The 24979-nt window shown below is 35.8% G+C and overlaps 2 protein-coding genes across 2 annotated transcripts in view; one reads left to right on the top strand and one right to left on the bottom strand.

The window, feature by feature from the left end:
* Positions 1 to 1654: 1654 nt before the first annotated feature.
* On the bottom strand, positions 1655 to 21405 carry LOC128231746 (RNA cytidine acetyltransferase-like). Its single transcript, XM_052944918.1, has 22 exons — positions 21288 to 21405; positions 18728 to 18873; positions 18368 to 18459; positions 17903 to 18074; positions 15026 to 15148; positions 14703 to 14764; positions 13687 to 13801; positions 13215 to 13322; positions 12250 to 12477; positions 11908 to 12006; positions 9727 to 9863; positions 9148 to 9538; positions 6922 to 7038; positions 6529 to 6630; positions 6280 to 6354; positions 5109 to 5359; positions 4565 to 4704; positions 3907 to 4014; positions 3532 to 3704; positions 2559 to 2777; positions 2116 to 2267; positions 1655 to 1895 (listed from the first exon to the last, which is right to left on the bottom strand). The coding sequence occupies exons 2-22, from the start codon at positions 18833 to 18835 to the stop codon at positions 1799 to 1801; spliced, it is 3069 nt and encodes a 1022-aa protein (XP_052800878.1). The 5' UTR covers positions 18836 to 18873; positions 21288 to 21405; the 3' UTR covers positions 1655 to 1798.
* Positions 21393 to 24979, top strand: part of LOC128231747 (meiosis 1 arrest protein-like) — a 22563-nt gene continuing 18976 nt past the window's right edge. The window contains exons 1-3 of the mRNA XM_052944919.1: positions 21393 to 21492; positions 22505 to 22662; positions 23288 to 23467. Coding sequence (XP_052800879.1) covers positions 21453 to 21492; positions 22505 to 22662; positions 23288 to 23467 — 378 coding nt within the window. The 5' untranslated portion in view covers positions 21393 to 21452. The remainder of the gene's footprint in view (positions 21493 to 22504; positions 22663 to 23287; positions 23468 to 24979) is intronic.

Here is a 24979-nt window from a genome sequence, read left to right as displayed (position 1 = left end):
AGGGCAGAGATTGGATAACGACATGGACACGGTGACAAACCAACACAAGAAGTGGTACTGACAGTGCTCGGAGCATTTGGAGTTTGTTAAGCATATGTTGTTAACAATCGTCGGATTCAAGCTCTCTGCGTTTTTACTGATATGAATTAATTGAAATAAATATTACAACATTCATAACTTTCCCTTCAGTGTAGCCCGCCCCACCTGCAGATGAACTATATCAAATATCTGTCCTGAGAGGCGAATCGTGTTCAGCAAACTTGCGGTGCAAATTGACTTCATCAGGTTTCACAAACACCTGTCCAAAGGCATGTCCCTTCAATAAAAACTACAAATGGGCTGAAATCTGATACAGTAGCTGACATGTATGCAAGTTTTGACCGGGAAGTACTTTTTTACTTAAATATCATTCCATACAAACGCATTTTGTACGTCTTGTTCAGCTTTGGTTCGGTGTTAAATATGCCAGTCATCTCCATTTACTTTTGGCCACCATATCTTGGTGAGAATTCAATGTAGAACATTTATTTAATAAGACAGAAATCCCCACCGACCGCAAAAGAAGCCCGCGTATATACTCACGGACAAATAAACCGGGTGTATGTATACGTCCGTGATACAATGTAAGACAATAGTTTTGTTTTAAATGCAATAAGGTCATTTTCAACGCAAGCTGTTTTGATAAAAATTACCATGTTAAAATGGCTTTAAAAACTCCAAGCAAAACATGTAAAAAATAAATGTTGAAGATGTTCATGTGTATCCAGGGTGTCTACGGTGCTGTTTCTATCCTAGGTTTTTCTCATTAGAAATAATGCTGTTTAAATAGGCAGCGCGACGATGTAAACAGATCTATGACACCAGTGCACAACGATTGACAGCTCATTTATAACAGACATTGATTTATCTCCAGTCTGGGATTCAGCATTACTGAAGTGTCTTTCAATCTTCCAGCTAAAGCAATCTTGTTTTACTTCAGACATAGTACGCTCCGTTTAACTGTAATGTATTTCTGTCGTTTTGATATATGTTATGTTGAAATAGGACTTCTTTACTTAAATTGTTTTATGAAATATATACATATATGTGCCTGTAAAGGAATTAGAAATTTACATATATGGTATATGACAAATATATCATTCATGTACTTTCAAACACAGTCTCAAATGGTCCTATACAATGTCTTGTATGAACATATGCGTACACAAGAGGCTTTAATTTCAGTATGAAGAAAAAGTATTCATATAATGATAAGTATATTAGGCCAACAGGCACCCACTATATTATTAAGAAATGTAGACAGTCATTTCGTAACAAAGTAGTCTAGCAGGGGAAGATGCAGCTTTGCGCGAGATTTCAAGACAGCAAGTCTGAGTTTCAAGATGAAACCAATCTGCAAGAGGGCATCTAATTACCAGACATGATTCCTTTCTGTAATTCAATTTTGATTTGTACCTAAATCATTACCCTGATATGAGGCATCCATGAACTTTCAGATTTTTTTTGGCTACCATCATAATTGAATTCCGAGGTTATATTTCCAGGAATGATAATTTCATATTTATCAGTATTTAGTTTATCAAAATTGAAATTAAAATTGACAACATTTATTAGTTAACATATGGCAAAATAATTGCAAAAAAATGAACAAAAAAATAAACAAGGGTTTTTAATGTGTATTGTTTTATTTTTTGTACATTGCAATTTTGTACACTATTTTTCTCACTCATATCTCATTAAATATTAAGTGCATACAACATTGTCTTTAAAACACAACATTATACGTGGAAGTCCTGCATTAAGGTTTATGTCTCTTCTTCATTTTCTTCTTGTGTTTCGAGTGGTCTTTCTTTTCCGGCTCTGGCTCAGCTATCTTCCTCTTCTCTGCCAATGTGCTAGAAAACATAAAGAAACAGAACATAAAGTCAGAGTTTAATTTTTCCTGCTTTTTAAAATAGATTTCCCTTAAATTCTTAAATTCGTATTGTGATAAATGCCATTCTTTTCATCCCAGTAAAGCCTTAACTGTTCTTCCTGAGGCACTAAACTGATATATTTTTTTATTAAATTTAATTTTAGCATTGAAATTCCAATCAATCCAAACAAAGTTCTAACCTTTTCACACTGATAAGGCCCTTCTTGCCCTTGTGAAGGGCCTGGTCCCAGTCCTGTTCCGAGCCCTTGATGGTGTACTGTTTCAGTTCTCCATCCCGTAGCGCCGCCATCTGTTCACGTTGTTTGGCCTTCACCTCCTTCGCAGCTTCATCCTTGGAAATTGTTATTAATATACTTAATATCAAAGGCAGCAAAATGTATTCCATTCAGACTTTATGAACATCTCAGTACCTTGATTCAATGAAACATCATTTAAACATGTAACCATTCTTATAAACAAATGTGACAAAATTAAAGAAATCAGGTTGTAGAAAGAATATTTTAAGAATAATATGGTAACTGGGATAAGCTTCAAATGGTTTCAAATCAGTATCAATCTGAAACTACCAAAACTAATATTGTCAATGACTTTCATTTAAATCTGTTGAGAACAGTTCACTTACCAGTTCCTCATCAATGGTCTGCTGTGCGGGCGTGAGTGTGAACTCCTGCCTGGCCACCATATCACGCTCCACATGGGCTTCCAGCACACCCCTGAGGCTTTGAACTAGTTTTCGCACCACCTTGTTGAAGAGCCCGAGAAGCTGGGCGGCTGGCAGGTCCAGCTCACGCTCAAGGTCATCAACGGTCTTGTGCTGCAGACCCAGGCCCAACAACACACCCTGACAGAGGAGAGGGATATTTGTAAATTTTTACAATAATTAGAATGGTTGTCATGGCAATTAAGAAGGCAAATATGTGGTTTCAGCATAAGTTGTCTCCAATGACTTTCAAAACGTTATACCAATAATACAGAACACAACATGCTGGATAAACCCACGTAAGTTATACATACAAAAGTTGTTGCCCATGTATGACAACACATGCAGTTGTCATGTGAAACTGGTTATGGTATACATACAAAAGTTGTCTCCCATGTGTCATTTTCAACAAAAAGCTAAAGACCCATAAATGAATAGAACTTGAGCTATACAAAGGCTTGTAACAAAACCACATTTTTAAACACTGTGTGGTGTTTTTTAAACCAGGAACTTGCCTCTTGCACCGTCTTTTTCAACATAACGAAAAATGTGGAAATATAAAAATATCAACATCTGTTTGTTTATCTTCAAGATGTGAAAATACATTAACATAGTTATCATTAAAAACCATACTATGCATCATTTCACTTCTTCAAATTAATCCATCTTTCACTTTGAAACAAAACAACTAATACAGTTGAACCCCGTTCGCTCTAACTCCCTTGGCTCAAATTCCTTGTTGGCTCGAACTAGATGTAAAAGACCGATTTCTTTATACTGAAAGTAAACAATCCCGCTTGACTCGAACTTCCCAAGGCTCGAGGTATTTTCGCCGGTCTCTGGGAGTTTGAGCCAATGGGGCTTACTGTATATGTATGATCCAATATATACTCACAGACTGTATGACACTGAAGTGTACATCTATAAGGTCAGTGAATACCATGCGCGCCAGGATGGGAACCAAATCCATAATGAGGTGGTAGTCCACCATATTCTGGCTATACAACTCCAGGCGCTTCAAGTCGTAACGGGTGATGTACATCTCTAGCTCACTTCTTGTCAGGCTTTCTGAAACATTTAACAATATAGAATCACATGTCTAACTAGCATACTACAAAGTAATTATGGCAAGTGAAGTTAAAATTACTAGTTGCATTCATTCAGGCCACTCTTGAAATGAGACTTCATGTAAGACACTTTAATTAATCAGTTATCAGTCTGCATACAACGTTTTCAGTATCATAAATAATGGTATATGTAGTGTTTATACTCTTGTTTTCCTCCTTGAACTGCTTCTGTTGCAGGACATTGAGGGCCATGGCTGGAGTGAAGGCTCTGAACTGGTATGACAGCAGGGATACAAACCGACGCCGGAAATCTGAATGTATTAATTTGACTTATCCAGTCCATAACAAAAAACATTTGTTGCCCAATAGATTAACCAAATATGCCCTAGATCAATCCCTTTGCGGACCATGGCACATTAAAAATACTTAAGCATTTAGTTCACATCTTTAATATTCAGACATCACTCAATGTTTATTTCACATACTGACCCATTGATTAAGCCCCTACATTCAATATTTTTTAAGAATGGGCTCATGGAGTATTACAGAGGCCTGCTTAGATCCCCAACTTTTAAGAGCGTTTTATTACACCTGGAACTTTTCTTTGCTCTGTCTTCTCAGGATAATGACAAATGTTGAAATATAAGCATTTCCATATTGTCTCTTGTCCTACACCACAATGTGTGAAAACTTCAAGAATGTTATCATTGAAAACCATACTATGCTACATTTCACTTCTTTAACTTGATCCATCTGTCAGTCAACACTTTGAACAAAACAAATAGATAGCCATAATTTAACAACCTATAATAGATACATCTTTAATGCCATGGCATACAAAAAGCGAACTTGTTACACTACCTTTCCAGAATGCTGGTAGCCAGGTCGAGTCAGTGTCTCCTGTGTTGAGGGCCTTCAACATGATACAGGAGTGTTCCCCAGTCAACTCATTGGTTGTCTGACGCAAGTACACTGGTGCAAACCCACACTTCTTCCAAAATCTGCAGAATCAAGTCATGTATTATACAGTTTGTCTAAAATAAGTAAATAATGAGGAATCATAATCAAAGCAACAGATGAATAAACACTGGGTTATCATGTAGGGGGGCACAATATATATATTTACCTGAATGTTAGACTCTGTTATGAACAGTTATTAGCTTAATTTTGATCAACCATACCAGTATTATATAAAAAATATCTTTTTAAATAAGATATGACCGAGAGTTTACCTGGAAATGATTATTGGCAATCTTTGAAACATTTCTTCAGGTACGTTTTCTTAATACAAAATTGTAAACAACATCTGTATTTACCTATTTTATAAGCCATTTAATTCAAATGATGCCATATACACATCATATATGAAAATAATGCACATGAAAATGGTAACAATCAACCCTACCGTAGTAGGTCGGAGGTCATGCCATAGGAGACCCCTAGGTAGTGTAGTTTCTCTGCCCGTCTCTCATTGAGCTTCATAAGAAGGGGTGGGAGGTGTTTCTTGGGGGTAAGGCGCTCCTCTAGCAGCCCCACGTCATCCTCCCCCACAGTGGGGGATGACATATCTTCAACCCCAGGCCCCTCCCCCAGGTCTTGGATACCACCCTCATAGTACTGCTCCAGTAAGCCCATGGCCCGCTTACCATAACCCATCTGTGAAGGTCAAGTATATTTCATATGTAATAAATAATCAAGATAAAATCTATTTGTAAATTAAACAAGTAATAATATAGATAGATTTCATGACAAAAATGCATGCAAGAAACTTGTAAACTGTTGCGATGGTTACATACATGCCATATTTTCTGGAGACCATTCAGGGGGATTTGTTCAAAAGGCTGAAAATTCAGGGGGATTTTGATTGTATTCAGGGGGATTTTTTTAGCAGGTCTAAGTTGGCGAAATTTTAACGCATTTTTAGACGCAAGTATGAAAAAATGTTTACACATATAGTTTGCTTTGAAAACCTCTTAACTTTTTCATTATACAGAATTATTTTATGTCATGATTTATCATATTTTTATGATACACTGTCATGTCATACTGTAATGCACTTGCAGAACAAAATATGTCATTGAAAAAATATGTTTTCGAGACAATTAAATGAAATTCACCTTCCTCCAAAGTCTTTAAAAAAATTGTGCTTTAATCAGCTTTGATGACTTTCAGACAATAAGGGAATAGAATAAATATTATTAATTTCTTCCTTCCAAAAGAGTAATATTTCTTTGCCTTTGATAATTACTACAAATTAATTGATCACTTGTTGTAAGTTTCCTATTGGAGAGTTTCACTCACATACTGTGGTTTCACTTTGTCATTATTGCCTGATGTAAAATTTAAAAAAAAATAAAAAATAAAAAAAAAAATATTTTTTTTTTATTTTTTTTAAATTCCGGGGGATTTTTATCTCCCGCCGGGAGACCGGGGGATGGATCGAAATTCCGGGGGATTTTTCCCCCCGCCGGGGGATATGGCATGTATGTGGTTAAACATGTATTCATGTACAAACTTTCTTTGTGGTTAAGAATTTTAGGATAAATGTAATCAAAATGTAAGTTATCAACCCCTACCCCTTGATAATCTGGATGTGTGGCTATCCTGACCACTCTTGCTCCAGACAAACTTGGAAAGTCATGATCCTGGAACTACAGTAAAAGATCATATTGTTAGCAGATATTGATAAAGTTAATAATACATTAACAATCCAAATCAATTTCCTCATATTGTTAAAGCTGTCTTACAAACCATTACTAATGAGCTGTTTTACTACATACATGTAGGTAATAGTCGATAATTCTAAACAGATAAGTCCTAGTTACCTGTTGTGATACTGTCCACGGTATGAGGTCACCAGATGCCCGTTTCCCACGAGACAGGCTGTTCATGATGGAGGACTTGGAGATCTCACCCTCCAAACACACCTGTATTCAAATTAATACCATACAGACCTTACATGATAAAAATATATATAAATCAGGTCCTGCTATTTAGAAGCAAAATCATTTAAAATCAATAAACAGCACTGACTTCGATCGAAGTGCTGTATTTAATTTTCAGTGTAAAACAGGCAAATAAGAAGTAAAATCTTCTTACTATTAATTAAAGAGCATCTTAAGAATGTTCATTGAAACAAAGAAGTACATTTTAATCAGGCAGGTTTTATAAAAACAATTACTCTGAAACGAAGTTACTGATGGAGAATATGTTCTAACCTGAAGCACACAGAGGACCTCTGGCAGACCAGCCTGGTTGGCATCCACTGGCCCTAGCAGTACAAAAATGTGGTGGGCGGGCGCATCCGATAGCAGTTGTAAGTCATTAGGCGTGTTCTGCAAATCATAAGCTACATGATAAACTTGTATCATTTAGAAACAGTGTGGCATATAAATTCTTTACCATTTATTTATGGATTCATTTAAGATATTAGTATTTACAATCTTATATCAGAGACCATTTCTGTTAACCACAAGAGATTTACGCTTTTTGTTCTGTTTTTAACGAATATAATTTGGAAAAAATTGAGAGTTTTATACTATTTACTTACTCCACATGTGACACTTCTTGACCAATCATAATTGTATTAAGTAAGGTATGTACAGTCGAAAATCGTTGGCTTGATATCTCATGGCTTGATATCCTCGTTGGTTCGAACCAGATTAAAAGGACCGGTTTTTTTTACTCCTTGTTTATATAAAATTCGATTGGATGGCTCGATAGCTTGAGGGTCGATATTTCTCCACGCTCGAAGTCATTTTCGCAGTCCCAAGTAAGAATTTCACACTTTGTATTGTTTGCTTGGGTCGATGTTATTTTTCGCAGGTTCAGGGAAGAATCTCACACCTTCATTTGTTTGCTTGGCTTCATTTAGCACAAGGCGCTAATAGATAACAAGAGTGACACTCACAAAATACGCCCATCAATAATTTCTTGGATTCTAAGACAACTTACTGTCACATTGGCCCTTTGAGAAGCAAGCTTTTCAAGAAGCAAATGATTTGGCACAATATGGCATTAACAGTAGAAAAAAATTATTTTCAGCAAGTTTGGTGAAGGTCAGATGAGAATTGTTCAAGTTAGAGAGTAGACAAAGCTTAAATGGCAAGGGCAGTAATCCTGAAGTGCTTCGGGGCATTTGGCTGATTATCATACTTGACCGATTTATTTTACCAACAAATATTTTCAGCAAGTTTGGTGAAGATCAGATGATTACTGTTCAAATTAGACAGTGGACAAAGCAAAAATGGCAAATTTTTACCAATTCAAGGGCCATAATCCTGAAGAGCCTGGCTGGTTATAGAACTTTGCCAAGAATATATACCAACAAACATTTATAGTAGCAAGTTTGGTGAAATTCGGATAAAAACTGTTCAAGTTTGAGAGTAGACAAAGCTAAAATGGCCAATTTTGATAAATTCAGGGGGCCATAACTCTGGAGTGCCTAAAGCGATTAGGCTGGTTATCGAACTTGACCTAGATATTTCACCAACAAACACTTTCATGAAGTTTGGTGGAAATTGGATGAGAAATGTTCAAGTTAGAGAGCGGACAAAGCTAAAATGGACAATTTTGACAAATTCAGGGGGCCATAACTCTGGAGTGCCTAAAGCGATTTGGCTGGTTATTGAAGTTGACCGAGATATTTCACCAACAAACACTTTCATGACGTTTGGTGGAAATTGGATGAGAAATGATCAAGTTAGAGAGCGGACAAAGCTAAAATGGCCAATTTTGACAAATTCAGGGGGCCATAACTCTGGAGTGCCTAAAGCAATTTGGCTGGTTATCGAACTTGACCTAGATATTTCACCAACAAACACTTTCATGAAGTTTGGTGGAAATTGGATGAGAAATGTTCAAGTTAGAGAGCGGACAACATTGTGGAGTCGCCCGCCCGCCCGCCGCCCGCCCGCCATGGGTGTTCCCATAATACGGCCATCGTAAGATGGGCGTATAAAAATTGCTTGATTTTATTCTAATTATTATCAAATTTAAATGGTTTAACAGTTCGAATAAACATGCCATCACTTGAAGTGCTGTTTCTAATTGTTAACCATCTATAAATTTCAATGCATTTTGATATAACTTATAGCTATGTTTGTGTAACCCACTGTTTAAAATTGCTTGTTTGTTGTTTTCGCAATAATGTTTTTTTATAATAAATAAAAAAAATTCAAATGATATTTTCTAAGTATCGAATAAGTCATGTTCAAACTGCACGATGTGTAACTATGTATAATAAATACTCTTCTCTTGCGAAGATAGCGTAGCCAATAACAAACGAGGTAAACAAGTAAAAAAAATAACATTCTGTAAGCAATCCCGCTTGGCTCAATATTCTCAAGGCTCGAAGTATTTTGGCCAGTCCCTAGAATATCCAGCCATTGAGTTTCGACTGTAATATGAATATTTACTTGACATTATAGCACGTTGCTACCTACCTTGTAGTGTGAGGAGACATACAGCCCCATAACTCTATGAAGGAAAGCCTCTGAAGCCTTATGATAGGAGAACAGTGTGTCTCTGTTCACATAATAGAGGTCACAGAGTTCCGGAAGAGGACAGCCAGAGGATATTCGTGGCACTTCGCTCGCGTCCAGACACAATAAACCATTCAACCATTTCTCAACCGGGTCTTTGTCTGCATATCTGATAGACTCATTTAGCACAAGTTCATGCAACACTCTTCCTGACACAGATGACGTGTTGTCAGACTTGGCTGTCATAGCAACCGTCTTCTTCACCTCAGAGGTTGTACCCCCGAAGGTCAAGGACTGCTGACGGAGTTGCTGGATGAGTTTCAGGGACAGGGACCTGCCTGTACCCTCATAGCTGGCAATAGACAGATGAAATATAACATAAATATTTTCTATTTTCGGAAAAGCAAAAAGAATTCTTATGCAAGACAATACCGGTAGTTACAAGAGATGTAAAAAAAAGAGTAAAAAGTAAAAAAAGGTAAAATAAATATTGCTCAAAACAACAAAATGTTGAAAAAATTTATCTGCAAGAATGCTTACCCATTAACAGTGGATGACAAGAACACAAGGTAGGGCCCCAGTAGGTTCTTGACCAGGGGCAGGGGGATTGCCGCAGCCTCGTCTATACACACAAGCTCTGCCTGACCCAGTTTGTTGGCATCAGTTGGGTGGATGTACTGTAAAATGTAGGGAAAGAGTTCATTGGATACATTTAAGAAGGTAAGATATATGGCCCATGTAGGTTCTTGACCAAGGGTAGGTGGATCGCCGCAACCTCATCTATTCTAACTTATTCTTTGGTATCTACAGTGTTGGTGTCAGTTGGCCAGATGTATATCAGAACATGAGAAAAAGTTAAGAAATGACCAATCACTAGCAACTCTCAATCTGAAGGTGTCTCTTATTTAACCAGGAAATGATCATGCAATTAAATCAACAACCTTTTGTCATAACTAAAGCACCACAAGCAAAGGCAAAAATATGTTGTCTATATTTTCTCTGACAGTGGAAAAGGTTGCATATCATATAATTTAGGGCTAATCCATTTCAACATATAACCCCCGGGGGAAAGGCACTTTTAAATTATGCCACCCCCTACAGAAGCAAATTCACCCTTGTGGGGTCTAAATTAGCAAAAAAGACAGCCACCTATATACTATTTGAATACCGGGGTAATTGCCTTCCCCTCGTGGGTTATATGTTTTACTGGAATAGCCCTTACCAAATTGACACGTACAATGTTCATTATTAATTTTATCATTGTTTCTGAGTGTACTGTAGATCTTCCAAATTTCATGCAATTTTTTTTAAGGATCCAAATAATGTATTTTTTTTCATGGCAAATTCACTGCTGAAAATTCCATCTCTGCGAACCACTGAAGCAGTATGTATGTACCTAAACTTGTATTTCTTTTCAAACAAAAACCTAACAGATCAGCTAGCACAAATAAATAACAGCTAGTACTATTTAATAACTGTCTACATAAACAGCGTAGAATAAGAAACAAGAGCTGTCACAGAGACATCACGCTTGACTATTCCGCCGCTTTTCGGTGTATGGATAGAAAAGTTTTGGCGAAACATGCATGGATCACTGTAAGATTAGACTTCAATGCAATACATGATGTGCTGAGATATTAACATAAATTGAATTGGAAAATATTTGAGGTGAGGCATGATGGTGAACAAGCATTCAAAGTTTCAAAGCCAGATGTCAATAGACTTTGAAAATATCTGAGGTGGTACGCAAACTTTAATGTAAATTCTAAGTCGTAAAAGGGGCATAATTCTGTCAAAATGCTTGATAGAGTTACCTCCTCGTGTGTATAAGCTGGAGGCATCATGGTGTACAAGTGTGCGAAGTTTCAAAGCCAGATGTCAATGGACTTTGAAAATATTTGAGGTGGTATGCAAACTTTAATGTAAATTCTAAGTCGAAAAAGGGGCATAATTTTGTCAAAATGCTTGATAGAGTTACCTCCTCCTGTGTATAGGTTGGGGGTATGATTGTGAACAACATGCGATGTTTCAAAGCCAGATGTCAATGGACTTTGAAAATATTTGAGGTGGTACGCAAACTTTAACGTAAATTCTAAGTAGAAAAAGAGGCATAATTTTGTCAAAATGTTTGATAGAGTTACCTCCTCCTGTGTATAGGTTGGGGGTATGATGGCGAACAAGTGTGCAAAGTTTCAAAGCCATACATCAATGGAGTTTAAAAATATTTGAGGTGGTACGCAAACTTTAATGTAAATTCTTAGTAGAAAAAGGGGCATAATTTTGTCAAAATGTTTGATAGAGTTACCTCCTCCTGTGTACAGGTTGGGGGCATGATGGTCAACAAGTGTGCAAAGTTTTAAAGCCATATGTCAATGGACTTTGAAAATAATTGAGGTGGTACGCAAACTTAAAACGTTAATTCTAAGTAGAAAAAGAGGCATAATTTTGTCAAAATGCTTGATAGAGTTACCTTCTCCTGTGTACAGGTTGGGGGCATGATGGTGAACAAGTGTGCAAAGTTTTAAAGCCATATGTCAATGGACTTTGAAAATATTGAGGTTGTACGCAAACTTTTAACATAAATGGTTACGCCGAAGCCGACGCTTGGGTGACTAGGATAGCTCTCCTTATTCTTCGAATAGTCGAGCTAAAAATGACTTCCTTTGCATAAAGCATGTTCCATTTTTGTTGAAGGAATACTGACTTAAACTATCAAGTTACCTGAATGGTTTGTCTGTGTTCTCTGAAGATGTTCACTCTGACAATTGCCTTGTTGAAGTCAGGGTTTGTGGACTGCAGAATCTCATAGTCAAGATGCTCCTGAGAAGAGGACAATTTTACTTTGCAATTATGGTACAGCATTGAGGGATTACAATTTATTAACATGATGTTACATGTATTTGATTAAATAATATTAATTTTATTAAGATTTGTCTTTAGATTGCAAAATGTTCATTTACTCCATCAATAATAGATATTTCAAATGTATTTGGCAGTGTCACTGTGGAAGGGAAATAATAAAACTATTATATTATTCAACTTTTAGAGAAATTGACCTCATACCTGATATTCTAAGGCATCAAATCCTTTAAAGATAAACTCAAACAATGTCTTCAAATTTTCTGGACTAGGTGAAGTCACAAATATGTTGGAGTATCCAAATCCGACTGCTGTTGCTATGGCAAGACCAAGGGTGGCTGACTTGCCCCGCCCTCTTGCTGCCGTCATGGCTACCGTACTGCGCAGTGTCTTTTCGGATATTGCCTCTACAAACTTCAGTAAAGCTTTGCCCTGAAAGTCGTAATCGATGGAAGAACATTACATAAAGTTAATTCTTATTATATTTTATCATTGAAGTTTTATTATAAAGCAATAATTAACCTTTGGTATAAAAGATATAATGCTATAAATGATGGGCTATTCCATTCAAATAATATTCGGACAATAAACCGATCAAGAACTTGAGTAATTGAAAAAAGTTGATTTTGTTTTTGAAAGTGACATGTTTATACACCCTGTTGGTCATCGTAATATTTTCACCCTTAAATAAGCCCTAATTTATGTACTACATCATAATCTCACAACAATTGTCATTCAATTTCTTAAGTGTCATTAATGTACCTAGCAGGGATTAGAGGGTCTGTACATTGTGTCTTGTTGGCAATGTGTTCACACTGTTCCATCATCTGTATGTCTTGCATTTAGTGAAATTCAAAATAATATTTTTTTATCTGAGGACTCCAGTAGAAGATAAGTATAAGAGTACTTGGATGATTGATCGAGTACTCGGGTACTTGGTTGCCATCCCTAATTTAAACATGCAAACTAACCCAGGAAGGCACTTTTAGAAACTTAAATAAAATGAAGCTAAACACATACAGGAACATAATAGATTCATTTACTTTGCCTACCTGGCGAGGGTTTAAGTTTAACTTGCATAGCCTTGACTTAATTTTTCGAAAAAGCAGTATAGATGAAAATATGGAGATATGAAGTGTGTCGGAAATATCTTATAATATGTTTTTTACCTGATCAAGGGTACGACAACATTTGACAAGTGCCCCTACAGGCTGGGTGTCCTGGAGAGAGTCTTTCAGGTCCCGCAACTCCTGCTCAGCCGGGGACAAACTTTCCTCCTTTAAACAAAGGACAATCAGTCATCATATAATCAAAAGTCGCTCATAGATAAAAATATCCCAATTCAAAATGGAGAAACAAAAACCATCATGTTTAAGGAAATTGCAATTCTCAATATTTTGCAGAATAAACATCAAATTCAAATTATCGAAATTAAAAATAAAATACAACGAACTTGAAAACACAGCAACACTATTTTACATGTAAGTGTGATTCTTTTTTAGACTTTATACATGCTGCTAATTCACCAATTTCTATGCAAAATTGTTTGTCTGCCAGAGTGTTATACAAACAGATTTTGAGTAAGTCGGAAATTTATTCTGAATCTATTCCCCTTCAGCATTGCTACTCCCAACTTCTTACCACAGTTTTAGCTGGTACAGGCTGAATGGAGAGGATATGAGAGGAGAAGGGCAGCAGGTTGAACTGGTCATCTATCACCATACAGTTCGTGCATGAGGCCATTGACAGAATAAACCTGTACAAATACAAATTCATTACTTTTAATTAAGTTTTGTGATGATTGGACAAAGGCTTCTGAAGTTATTGATAAGACAACATACTAGATGCTGCCCGGCTGCCCATTCGCCGCAGGTTATAACACAATTAACACAATATGTTCTATGCATGGGCATTTAAAAATGAACAATTCAATGTGACAGTTGTAAGATCCAACTAGAGTGCCGAGGAGCAACTCCAGGACTCATCTGTTTGTATGTGCATAACTTGACAACTATTAAAAGTCAGAGATATGGGCAACATGCTAACTCAGCTACATTTAAATACCTTGAAAAGCTTTCGAGTTATGGCCACAGATAAAGATTTTGCATGTTGTTCCTTTTAAAAAAAGGGATATAATTCAACAATACTTAAAGTCAAAGTTATCGGCCTTGTTATTCTCGCTCATATAGTCTTGAGCAGCAGTTGTACCAAGTTTCATTTGAATATCTTGAATAGTTTTGGAGTTATGGCCAAGGTTTTAAAAGGTTTGTATTATTTTTAATTTTTTTTAAAACAAGCATTACTCAATTACTTTTAAGTTAAAGTTAAAGGCTTTGCTATAATGTTGCAAGTGAGTTTTGGCACTACAATGCTTCTTCCAAAAAATCAAATGAGTTAAAAATACTTACTAGTATTTCTTCTAAATTTCATATCAAAATATTGTCAGAATAAAAAAGGAGAATTTAGAAAAGCCTGGTTCAGTATGTGAATCTCATCATAAAATTATTGTCCAAAGAAACAGGTACCATATTCTTTCAATTAATTGGATACCTCACTCAAATTTATTCCATTTTTCTTTCAAAACTGCTAACCAGTCTTGATCCCACTGAACAAGTTCATATTTTGAAAAAACCCTTCAATATTGTTAATGCACTTACCTTTCATTGAACCTGCCGACCACATCCTGATGGGCCTCTGTTCTGTACCGTGAATGAACATCCTACAAAAGATATATGTACAAGCTAAAATATTTTAACTGTCTGGAAATAATTTCATGATGCAAACACAAAATGATGGTCAATTTACTTCAAAATCATCAATAGTAACCAAGCACCTTTTACATACATAGAAATATAAATATCTGAGCACATTAAAACTCTCTACAGATAAACATAAAAATTGTCCATAGAAAGTTAATTTTAAAGCAAATTTATAAAGACATTTTGCTCATACAATGTTACAGCTTGCTTATATATCTTACCATGGTCATGGTGTATAGCTGTTTGAGGGAGTTCATAGAGTTGAGCAGGATGGTGATGATGCCCCCACCCTCCACAGTCTCTATGGTCCTAGCTAGTAGGTTTGGTGTCAGGGCCTCAAAGTCCTGAATAAATAAATGGTTATTTTGATACCATGATATTTTTTTAGTGTGATTGGAAAAAAATGAAGACCAGATTGCTTTGTACAATATATTTTCTTCTCTCATATATATATATATTTAATCCTTTCCAGTTAAAACAAGAGCTGTCACAGAGACAGCGCGCTCGACTATTCCGCCACTTTTCAATGTAAGGATTGAAAAGTTTTGGCGAAACATGCATGGATCACTGTTAGATTAGATTTAAATGCAATACATGGTGTGCTGAGATATCAACATAAATGTAGTTTCATGCAAAATATTTGCACAGAGTTTCTAAGTCTAATAATAAAGGGCCATTATTTGCAAAATACAGTTATCTAACTTGGTTATTCAAGTAAGTTGGGTGGTTGAATACCATTGTTTAAAGTCTCAATGCAATACATCAAATAGTTGCTGAAATATTATCCTATGTGTGCTAACATGCAAAACCTTAACCAGAATTTCTAAGTCGCATAATAAAGGGGCAAAAATTAATAAAGGGGCAAAAATTATATTTTATAAAAGATAGAGTTTTCTTACTTGATTAAATAAGAAGGTTAAATAGATGGGAGCCTGTGTGTATAGTTTCAATTCAATACATGATGTATTCGCTGAGGTATTGACTTTAAAGTGGTTACATGCAAAACCTTAACCAGAATTTCTATGTCGAATAAAAAAAGGGGCCATTATTTTAATTTAATGCAAACTGGAGTTATCTTACTTCGTTATTTAAGTAGATGGTTGAGTACCATTGTATAAAGTCTCAATGCAATCCATCATGTAATTGCTGAGATATTAACCTATGTGTGCTTACATGTAAAACCTTAATCAGAATTTCTAAGTCAAATAATAAAGGCCCATAATTTGCATTAAATCAAAAAAAGTGTTATCTGGGAATACATATCTAATGTTTCAATGCAATACATGATATATTTGCTGAGATATTGACTTAAATGTGGCTACATGCAAAACCTTAACCAGAATTTCTAAGTCAAATAATAAAGGGCAATTATTTTGCATTAAATGCAAACTAGAGTTATCTAACTTGGTTAATTTAGTAGGTTGGATGGTTGAGTAACATTGTATCAAGTATCAATGCAATACCTCAGGTAGTTGCTGAGATATTAACCTATGTGTGCTTACACGCAAAACCTTAACCAGAATTTCTAAGTCGAATAATAAAGGCCTATTATTTGCATTATATTCAAATAATTGTTATCTAACTTCATTAATTTAGTATGTAAGATAGTTGGGAATACATATTTAAAGTTTCAATGCAATAACTGATGTATTTACTGAGATAATGACTTAAAGGTGCTTACATGCAAAACCTTAACCAAGGTGTGACGCCAACGCCGACGCCACCACCGACGCCACCACCGACGCCAGGGTGAGTAGTATAGCTCTCCTTATTTTTCGAATAGTCAAGCTAAAAATGCTAGTTTAAATGAATTGCTTTAAAAAATAGAACAAGCATATAAATCTCTTGAGAAGCATTCCAGAAATATGGCATGTAAGAGATAATGATGTGTTTTTTAGAATCGTTAAAAATCAGCTGGACTAATGTCAAAACTCCTGGATTTCTGAACAAAATCCCCTGGGGAGGTCTCAAGGAAAATGGCATGCATGTGTATATCTGTTTGAGGGAATTCTTCAGTCTCTATGGTGTGAACCACTAGGTTCTGTGTCAGTCTGGGGCCTGTTTCATTATAGGATCTTAGTCATCACTTTTTCAATAAGCTTAAATATGTATAAACATCACAAATGGAATAAAGTTTATTGTTTATAACTTATAGTAACCTCAACTTTGTGTTCATTTTAAATACTAGTTAAAGTGCAATTCAAACAAAATATTTATGTACTAAATCAGTGTTCTCAATAAGAAATTTGGAAAACTAAATGAATTTTCAGTAGAATAAGTATAAGCTGGTCGGTAACTTCACCATTTGAGACAGTTTAACCGAAACTTATTGAGAACCCTGACTAAATTACCAAAAATATGACAGTTATTTATTTATACACTTGTCTTTCGATAGAATTAACCTGATGCTGACCTTCATGCATGAATATAATTTACTGTGGTCATGGGGAGGATATCAGTTTCCACAAGCGCTTCGTTCATTCTCGCAATAAGTTTAGCGTCAGTTGCCTCTATCCAATTATTTGATAATCAGTTAAAAAGCAAGAATAATTGTATATTCACCTAGTACAGCTAGTGATAAACTTGACTGCAGACCAATTATACTTCACACACACACGTGTGGAAAATACAGGGAATATACATTAACAACATCAGCCAGAACATAAGTAATACCATGATTATAACTCTGCATTAGATCCATTAAAAATTAAATTAATAAAACATAAAACAAACTATTTCATTCAACAAATGTCTGTTGGCTCAAACTCGTAAGCAAGAAAAATCAATATTTTGATTATACTATAAAAATACAAACCCACTACCAACCGAGCTACTATCAGTTGATACGTTGTCAACAAATAAAGTATTACAATGCGTTTCATACATTTATCGATACAAAAGATTGAAAGACATATTTATAAAATAATTTCGCTGTGTAATCATGCAAAAATCTCTGGAGAATCAAATCAATATGGTCAAGAAATACCATAAAAAAAAAATTAACATAATTTTATCTGAGATTATAGTTGATACTAATGTACACACATGCCTTTTTTCCAAATACTGTTGACATTCGAAAGAAACATTTCCTCACTAACCTGGAGAACGCACATGCCGTATGTGTTTCCAAGGATTTTGTGCGTCTCTGCATAGTAGCAGTATCTGATGGATGTTGCTGAGATGAACAGCTCAAAAGGATCGTCTTCCTTGACATCAAGTTTTCCACTGGATATCTTCTTCTGAAGCTGTCGCATTCGCTTTTTACGATGGCTGCATACATACAAGTTCATGGACATTACATTTTTTAATCTAAACTCATACTGTAGTAAATGCAGTTAGAAACATATTAGCTGTGTTAATCTCCATGTTCTCCTATTAACACTTAAATACTTTACTGACATGTATGTTAAATTGTTACTTTCACAAAAGGTTATAAATACATGTACTTATGTTTATCTGTCAGTAGATCTTGCCTTTTGCTTTTCAATACAGTTAACAAAATTAAACTTTGATAAAACAATCTTTTGATTCATTTATTGCCTTTCACCATACAAACACTTTACCTGCTAAAGCCCAATTCTTTCTTGTAACACCACAGAACAGATGGCCTGGCTTTGACTTGAGCTTTAGACAGCATATGATGCAATATCACCACCTAAAACACAATTTGGAGGTCTATTTGTATATGACCTACACAGGTACTTGCTAAATGTACATATGAGTAATGACAAAGAAATATATCAGATCAACTCAAAACTATCATGTCTTCACAAGTGTAAAACTATAATATATTGACAATTTAAAACAAGAAATAGATTGCATGTAACAAATCAAGAAGCTGAGATCTTGTTCTCAATTGACTTCTTCATGTAAGAGTTTAAATTAAGCAAAAAAACATGTTCATGAAATTTTGCCATATAAACCTGGTCTCTGGCATGGTCTCCAATGACCACAAACATTGTTCTGTGTCCTTCTGCAACACCATTTTCAATCAGGACACGTATCCGATTGTCAATCTTCTTTCTCACCATTTTGTGAGTTATGAACTGACAGATCAAAAGCACTTGGTCTGAAGCAAATAAAATAAAAGTTTTGTAGAGAAACACATAAATGAATGAACATCAGACATTGCAAAAACACAGGGTCCATCAATCCTGAATGGCAAATTTGGACTTGATTCGTCTAAAATTGTAAGGGGTTCGGTCCTTCTTTTTTCGCATACAGATCGTCAGATGTAATAAAATAATGAAGATGCAATTTATTCAATTACAAAACATTGCTTAACAAGAGGCCCAAAAGGGCCTATGCTCTACTGGCATGGCTCTTGTGGTCATATGAATCCAGAGCATGTATGTATGGGTAAAAGGCAACAGACATATAGTTCACGTTTTGTGTTTGGGGTACCTGAAAACGTTGCACGTTCAACATCTGAGTCCAGTAAGTATTGTAAGCAGATTAGTTGCATGAACTATTTTAATATCTAAATACTACATACAAGTTCCATCGAGATACAATCAAAACTGAAGACTGTATCGCAATAACAAGAAATTGTTTACAGACGCACGGGTGCACATACTACGTACACATTGCCATCACATAAGCTTCTCTGGCCTTTGGCCAGTAGAGCTAAAAATTAGGTACCGGTAATTGACTAAAAAAGAAAACTACATTGTTCTCAATATTGTTATATATTTATTGTCAAATAAAAAAGTGGCCCATGAGGGACTATGCTCTACTGGCATGGCTCTTGTGGTCATTTTCAATCCAGAGCATGTAAGTATGGGTAATAGGCAACAAACATATAGTTCATGTTTTGTGTTTGGGTTAGCTGAGAACGTTGCACATTTAACATCTGAGTTGCATAAACTATTTTAATATGTGCTAAGTAAAGGTCATCCGAGGACATCATTGATGCTCGTTTGCAAAACTGTACACATGGTCCAAATTTCACTGTTGTAGCTTTAAAAAAGTAGGTCAAAAGGGCTGGCCCCACGGGCATAATTTCAGATGTTTTGCTAGATGGTCATCAAATGATGCTCCACAACAAATATCAAAGGTATGAGCCCTGTGGTTTGAAACAAGATTTTGAAAATATTTCTTAAATAAGTCTCTAGGGAACTTGTGACCCCCGGGGCAGGGCCAGTTTTGACCCCAGGGGCATAATTTGAACAACCATGGTAGCTGACCACTAAATTATGCCTTATTCAAAATAGCAAGGGTCTGCATAGCTGTTTCAGACAAAAAGGTTTTCAAACACTCCCAGTTTAAGTAAACCAAACCTGTGAACCCAGGGGATGGCCAGTAATGACCATAGGGGCATAATATGAACAAACATTCACAAGCAATTGTGTTTAGATGGATGCGTGAATGACACACACTTAAAAATGAGAGTAAGACACAAAACCAACTGCACAATCAACTGGCAAGTTGTCTCCCTTTAATCCTAGACTTGACTGTTACAGTACAGTCCAAGAAAAACACATGCAACTTAATCGACCAAATACATTTTTTATTACAAGTCAGTGCCGGACTGTCAAATAATGGCCATTATAAAATTTTATTTGAATCGACAATATTTCAGAAGCTGACTTCCACCATTTTTAACCTTAAGCAATGTCTGTGTTCATTAAAATGTCTTAAGTACAGGGGCATGATGTTTACGAAATAAAATACTTAATCATTTTTCTGTGCACCGCAGTTGGTGAAGAACTGATAGTTTACACTAATGCACCACTTCATTGTAACCACAGCCGAGGAAATGGTGGGGATTTGACTTTTGGTCCAACCAACCCAAGGTAAAATCCCAACTGCAGAGACTACCTGATGGTAAAATCCCTGCCAAATGTCCCCGCTTACCAGGGACCCTAAGAAAGACCCATAACCCTCTATAATTTGTGCGAAGACAAAACCACTGCATACACCTGGCACTGCTGGGCCACGTGGAAGGTAAAAACACAGCCCATTTTTGGAAGGTAAAAACACAGCCCATTTTCCCGGCTATCCCTGGTACAGTATACCCCCAGACCTGTGGGGGCCATGGCTACAATGGACTGGTTTGTAAAAGTATGCAGATATGTAACTATGCAATGATGCATTTTGAATAAGTTTTTCTTAAATGCGGTCCAGACTATATTTTGTATGATGTTGAGGCTAAACACTAATATCTTTTAATCATGGACGGCATTTTAGAATGACTACATGTATACACAAGTTTCCATTGCAAATCATACTTCGAAGATTTACGATAATGAATGTTAAACAAGCATTGTTTTTTAACGTGTGCAAGGTGTCCGTTCGGGAGAATTTATTAACCGAAAAGTATTAAGAGAGTTAAGACAGAATGGTGCAAAAAATGAAAACATCGCGAAAATATATTACAAACATGATTTTCAAAGAATACATACACAAACACGACGACAATGGAATACATTTGGAAACATTTATAGCTGAATTATTATATATTCGACAGCAAACCTATGTTACCATTTCAGGCTGAAGCTACGGATGATGAACTGATTCCTTCGATTTGTAAACAAGAACACGTGAGTGGGATCCTTTTTCAGGGGAGATTTATCCTCTGCACCGTTTACGAATTTCCCGCCAGCTGTCAAAAAGTCTGTTGCTGAGGCTGACAAATTAAATGTTCAAATGGTTGATAAACAAAGAACTTTGTTGGGAAAGCAGCCAGGTGATAATCAAGTTATATAGAAAATCACATTTTTTTCATTATATTTTGGCCGCTGTATATTTATTAAAATGTTTTGCTATGTCCCTAGGTCTAGGATTTCCTGTTTAGCGTCCAGTGACCCCCATGCTTTTCAAATCGGAGATAACCAGTTATTATATGGGGTCCCAATTTAGGGTTTACAATCACTGAAAATACAGTTTTCAGTTTGAAATGTCCAGTCACTTCAGTACAGACTCATTCATGTACATGCCATAATAAATCATTATGTTCTTATGAGACACTGATATGTCATATACAAATACTGTATACTGTAATGCTCTTGCAGAACAAAATATTTTACAAAAAATGAGTTTTGAGACAAAACAATTCCTGCAAAGCCAATAAAAAATTCTGCTTAATCAATAATGATGACTTTAAGACAAAAAGGGAATGGAGTAAATGTGACTGGGGTACGTGGTATTTTGCATGGAAATCAGTCTGGACCTCTAGTCTTTACTGTCATGAATTTGACTTTCATCTGGGAACAAGATTACATTGTAGTTAATGGTCACAGCTTTCATATGAATTATAATTATAATAAGTTAAATAAAAAGAAAGTAATAAATTTCAATGATATTTTATAACTATGTTAATTTGAGCAGAAACAAAAGCCAAAGCCAAAGAAACTAACCACTACATCATCAAAAATGATAAAAATAAAAAGATTAATGCCAAGCTATAAATCTTAAATTTTATTTATTCTAAGATACATGTACTTGATGAATTTTCTGCAATCTGATCGGCTAAGGAATTCAATTTGCTACAATAAAAACAATGTGTATGTATATATATATACTTTCCCAAATAAATACCAGCACAATTTTTGATTCAGTGATATTCATCGTTTGCAATTATAGGCCTTGAACCTTGATTGACAATTTGTGGCTCTACAGGTTCAATGTTATCTATATTTAGCTGCTCAGATCTTCCCTGTAGTTTCCAGTGTTTAATTGTAATCTTCTCATGATTTTAGCCCGACTATTGCTGGTGGATGCCTCCCACCATCGCATGTGTGATGCCGGTATAGACGTGTGCACAGCATTGGACAATGTGCTTTCTTTGGCATGCAACTTCAATGGGCCTACAAGAATACCATTTCTTAGTATCATGTGTTTACAGAAGCATCCTGAGGTTCACATGATATCTTTTTAATTTGAAATACTTTATTTATTAAATATTGTGACAATGTCATGCAGGTATTGAAATTAGGCTTGGAGGAGCAGCCCAGGAATACACTAGTGCTTTGCCATTAAAAATTGAAGCAACTATGCTGTATAAAATCCAGAATTTGAGCAAGCCTTAAACCAGTGCCGATACAGGGCTTCTGGGCTGTTGCTAATTTGGACCACTGGATGTGACATAGTGCAATATTAAATTGCAAACATTCATTAATTTTATGCCAGGCAAACTAAATTTAGACAGCAGTCTCATTTATCACAAACTGTCAAATATGAAATCGAAAAAATACTACTTTTTATAAATAGATGTTTCAGAAACTTCTTATGGCATGTATGCTTCACAGAAGGCCTAGTGAATCAACAAGTAAACAAGTCGGGCTAGCATCTCTACAGATATAATATTTTACTCTCAGGAGTTGTGTTTTTTTATAATTATTCAAACATTTCTGGTATATAAAAAACATCTTGAGCTAGGAAATCATACTGTAGAAAAATTAAAATACATATTTTTCATATTCCTTAAAACTCATTTCAATGCCTTTTGCAATGATCATGCAATGTACTGTTTTACTGTCCAGATGCTTCTGCCTTTCTCCTATGTGAGGAACAACTACACGAGACTGCAGGCAGCTGTGTCTGATCTGCGTATCAGGCTGGATGGTCATGTGACTCGCCCCTCTGAGGTCCTGCCCTCGTACTTCCAGGCTCTAGCTGAGGCCTGCACCCAGTACCAGAGGCAGATACAATCAGCTACACAGGTTGGTGGTTTGTATTTGAATGTCACTAGATATTGGACTACACAAAATGATTGTTTAAAAATTGCTGTATTATTTTCCTGCCTTCTGTGTAGGTTATAAAATAAGATGTACATTACCAACCACGCCTTCTTTGCAAAAAACATGTTGCTTTCGGGGGAGTGATTGCATCATGATGGGGATATATTCCGCATACATCTGCTGCTACTGCATACTTTATCCAAAAACATGCACCCTGCATGTCGCTGCGATGTGGCTTACTGCAAGTATTTTAACAGGTCCCTCAGGTACAAGAAGATTGTAAATTGTTCTGTGCTCGCAGAATGGCTTTCACACGATTGCCAGGTTAAACAATATCAACCCTACACTTGATAATTAGGTCCCGGGAATATTAATCGTTTGTTAAAGCATTTTTGGAAAAAAGTTAATTGATACCAAAGTATACCTGCAAAAGGACTTTCACCCATTTAGGAAGAGTTTGCACCAGTCCTTTTTTGTGTGTCATTGTTGGAAGAGCAGAAGTTATTGTACATTTTTGTTAGTGTCAAAACTATGGCTCTCATATACAAGCATATCACTTCAGAGACCTATGAATTGTCGCTCTTGTCTTTTTACAGGTAAAAAAATATGACCCAATATCATGCGGCTATATTGTATACAAGCACGAGATTCATGTGCGCATCTCAAAAGTATTTAAGCGTCCCAGTCCCAGCTATACATGATACATTGTGTGAAAGATTGTTGGTAAGTGACCATGTGGATTTACTGAATTTATTTCTGCAATAGTTTTTATGTTTTTTGAACGCCTCTTTGCTGTATTTCCCTGAAATTACTCTATTTTAAGCCCTTTCGTAAGTCTTTTTAAGACTTATAAAGTTATAGCTTTTTGCCTCCCCATTAGCTTTGACCATGTCAAGGCGGGATAAAGAGAGAGAGGTGATAAACAAGATGATGTCTTGTCTTGGTCTGATAGAGTTTTTATGAATTTTCATATTTCTCTAAAGATACTGATATACTGGTAGAATCTTACATTATCTCACAGAACCCACTGAATTTGTTGTAAGGATAGTCAATGATAAAGACCGAAGAGTCCCAAAATTCCAGTAACATGATCAACCGTTCATAACAATAAATGGTGATCATTGAAAAGTTTCACAACTAAGCAGTTTAGTATGGTATTTAGAAATTGAAATCTGTTTTGGGTTAGCAAAAACAGGCATCTGGGACCACTATTCACAATGGTATTTCAAATTTCTCAGATAACAAGTCTGCTTTATTGCTTCATGGTGATGATCAAGACCAATCTGGTCATGAACATATAGAGCTTAGTTGCCAAATGACTTTTGCAAATAAGATTGGAAATTCTCGGTTTGAGGATATAGACCAAGCAATATATATCGCAAGCAAAACTGAAAGCCCCTGGTACAGGAGAGCCCATTGCAGAACTTTTAGCCAAATTGATTAATGATTCATGCTCTCAAATGAGTTGAGTTAAATATAAGATTTCATCAATAT

This window comes from Mya arenaria, chromosome 4 (genome assembly GCF_026914265.1).
Source record: "Mya arenaria isolate MELC-2E11 chromosome 4, ASM2691426v1".
Taxonomy (NCBI): Eukaryota; Metazoa; Mollusca; class Bivalvia; order Myida; family Myidae; genus Mya; species Mya arenaria.
This window is presented reverse-complemented; position numbering and strand designations above follow the sequence as displayed.

Coding starts and splice junctions, on each gene's coding strand:
- LOC128231746 (XM_052944918.1), bottom strand. CDS start 18,835: ATGGTGAGAAAGAAGATTGACAATCGGATACGTGTCCTGATTGAAAAT. Junction 12,007..12,249: donor TTGATGCCTTAGAATATCAG/GTATGAGGTCAA, acceptor TCCTCTTCTCAG/GAGCATCTTGACTATGAGAT. Junction 6,355..6,528: donor CGTGGACAGTATCACAACAG/GTAACTAGGACT, acceptor CTTTTACTGTAG/TTCCAGGATCATGACTTTCC.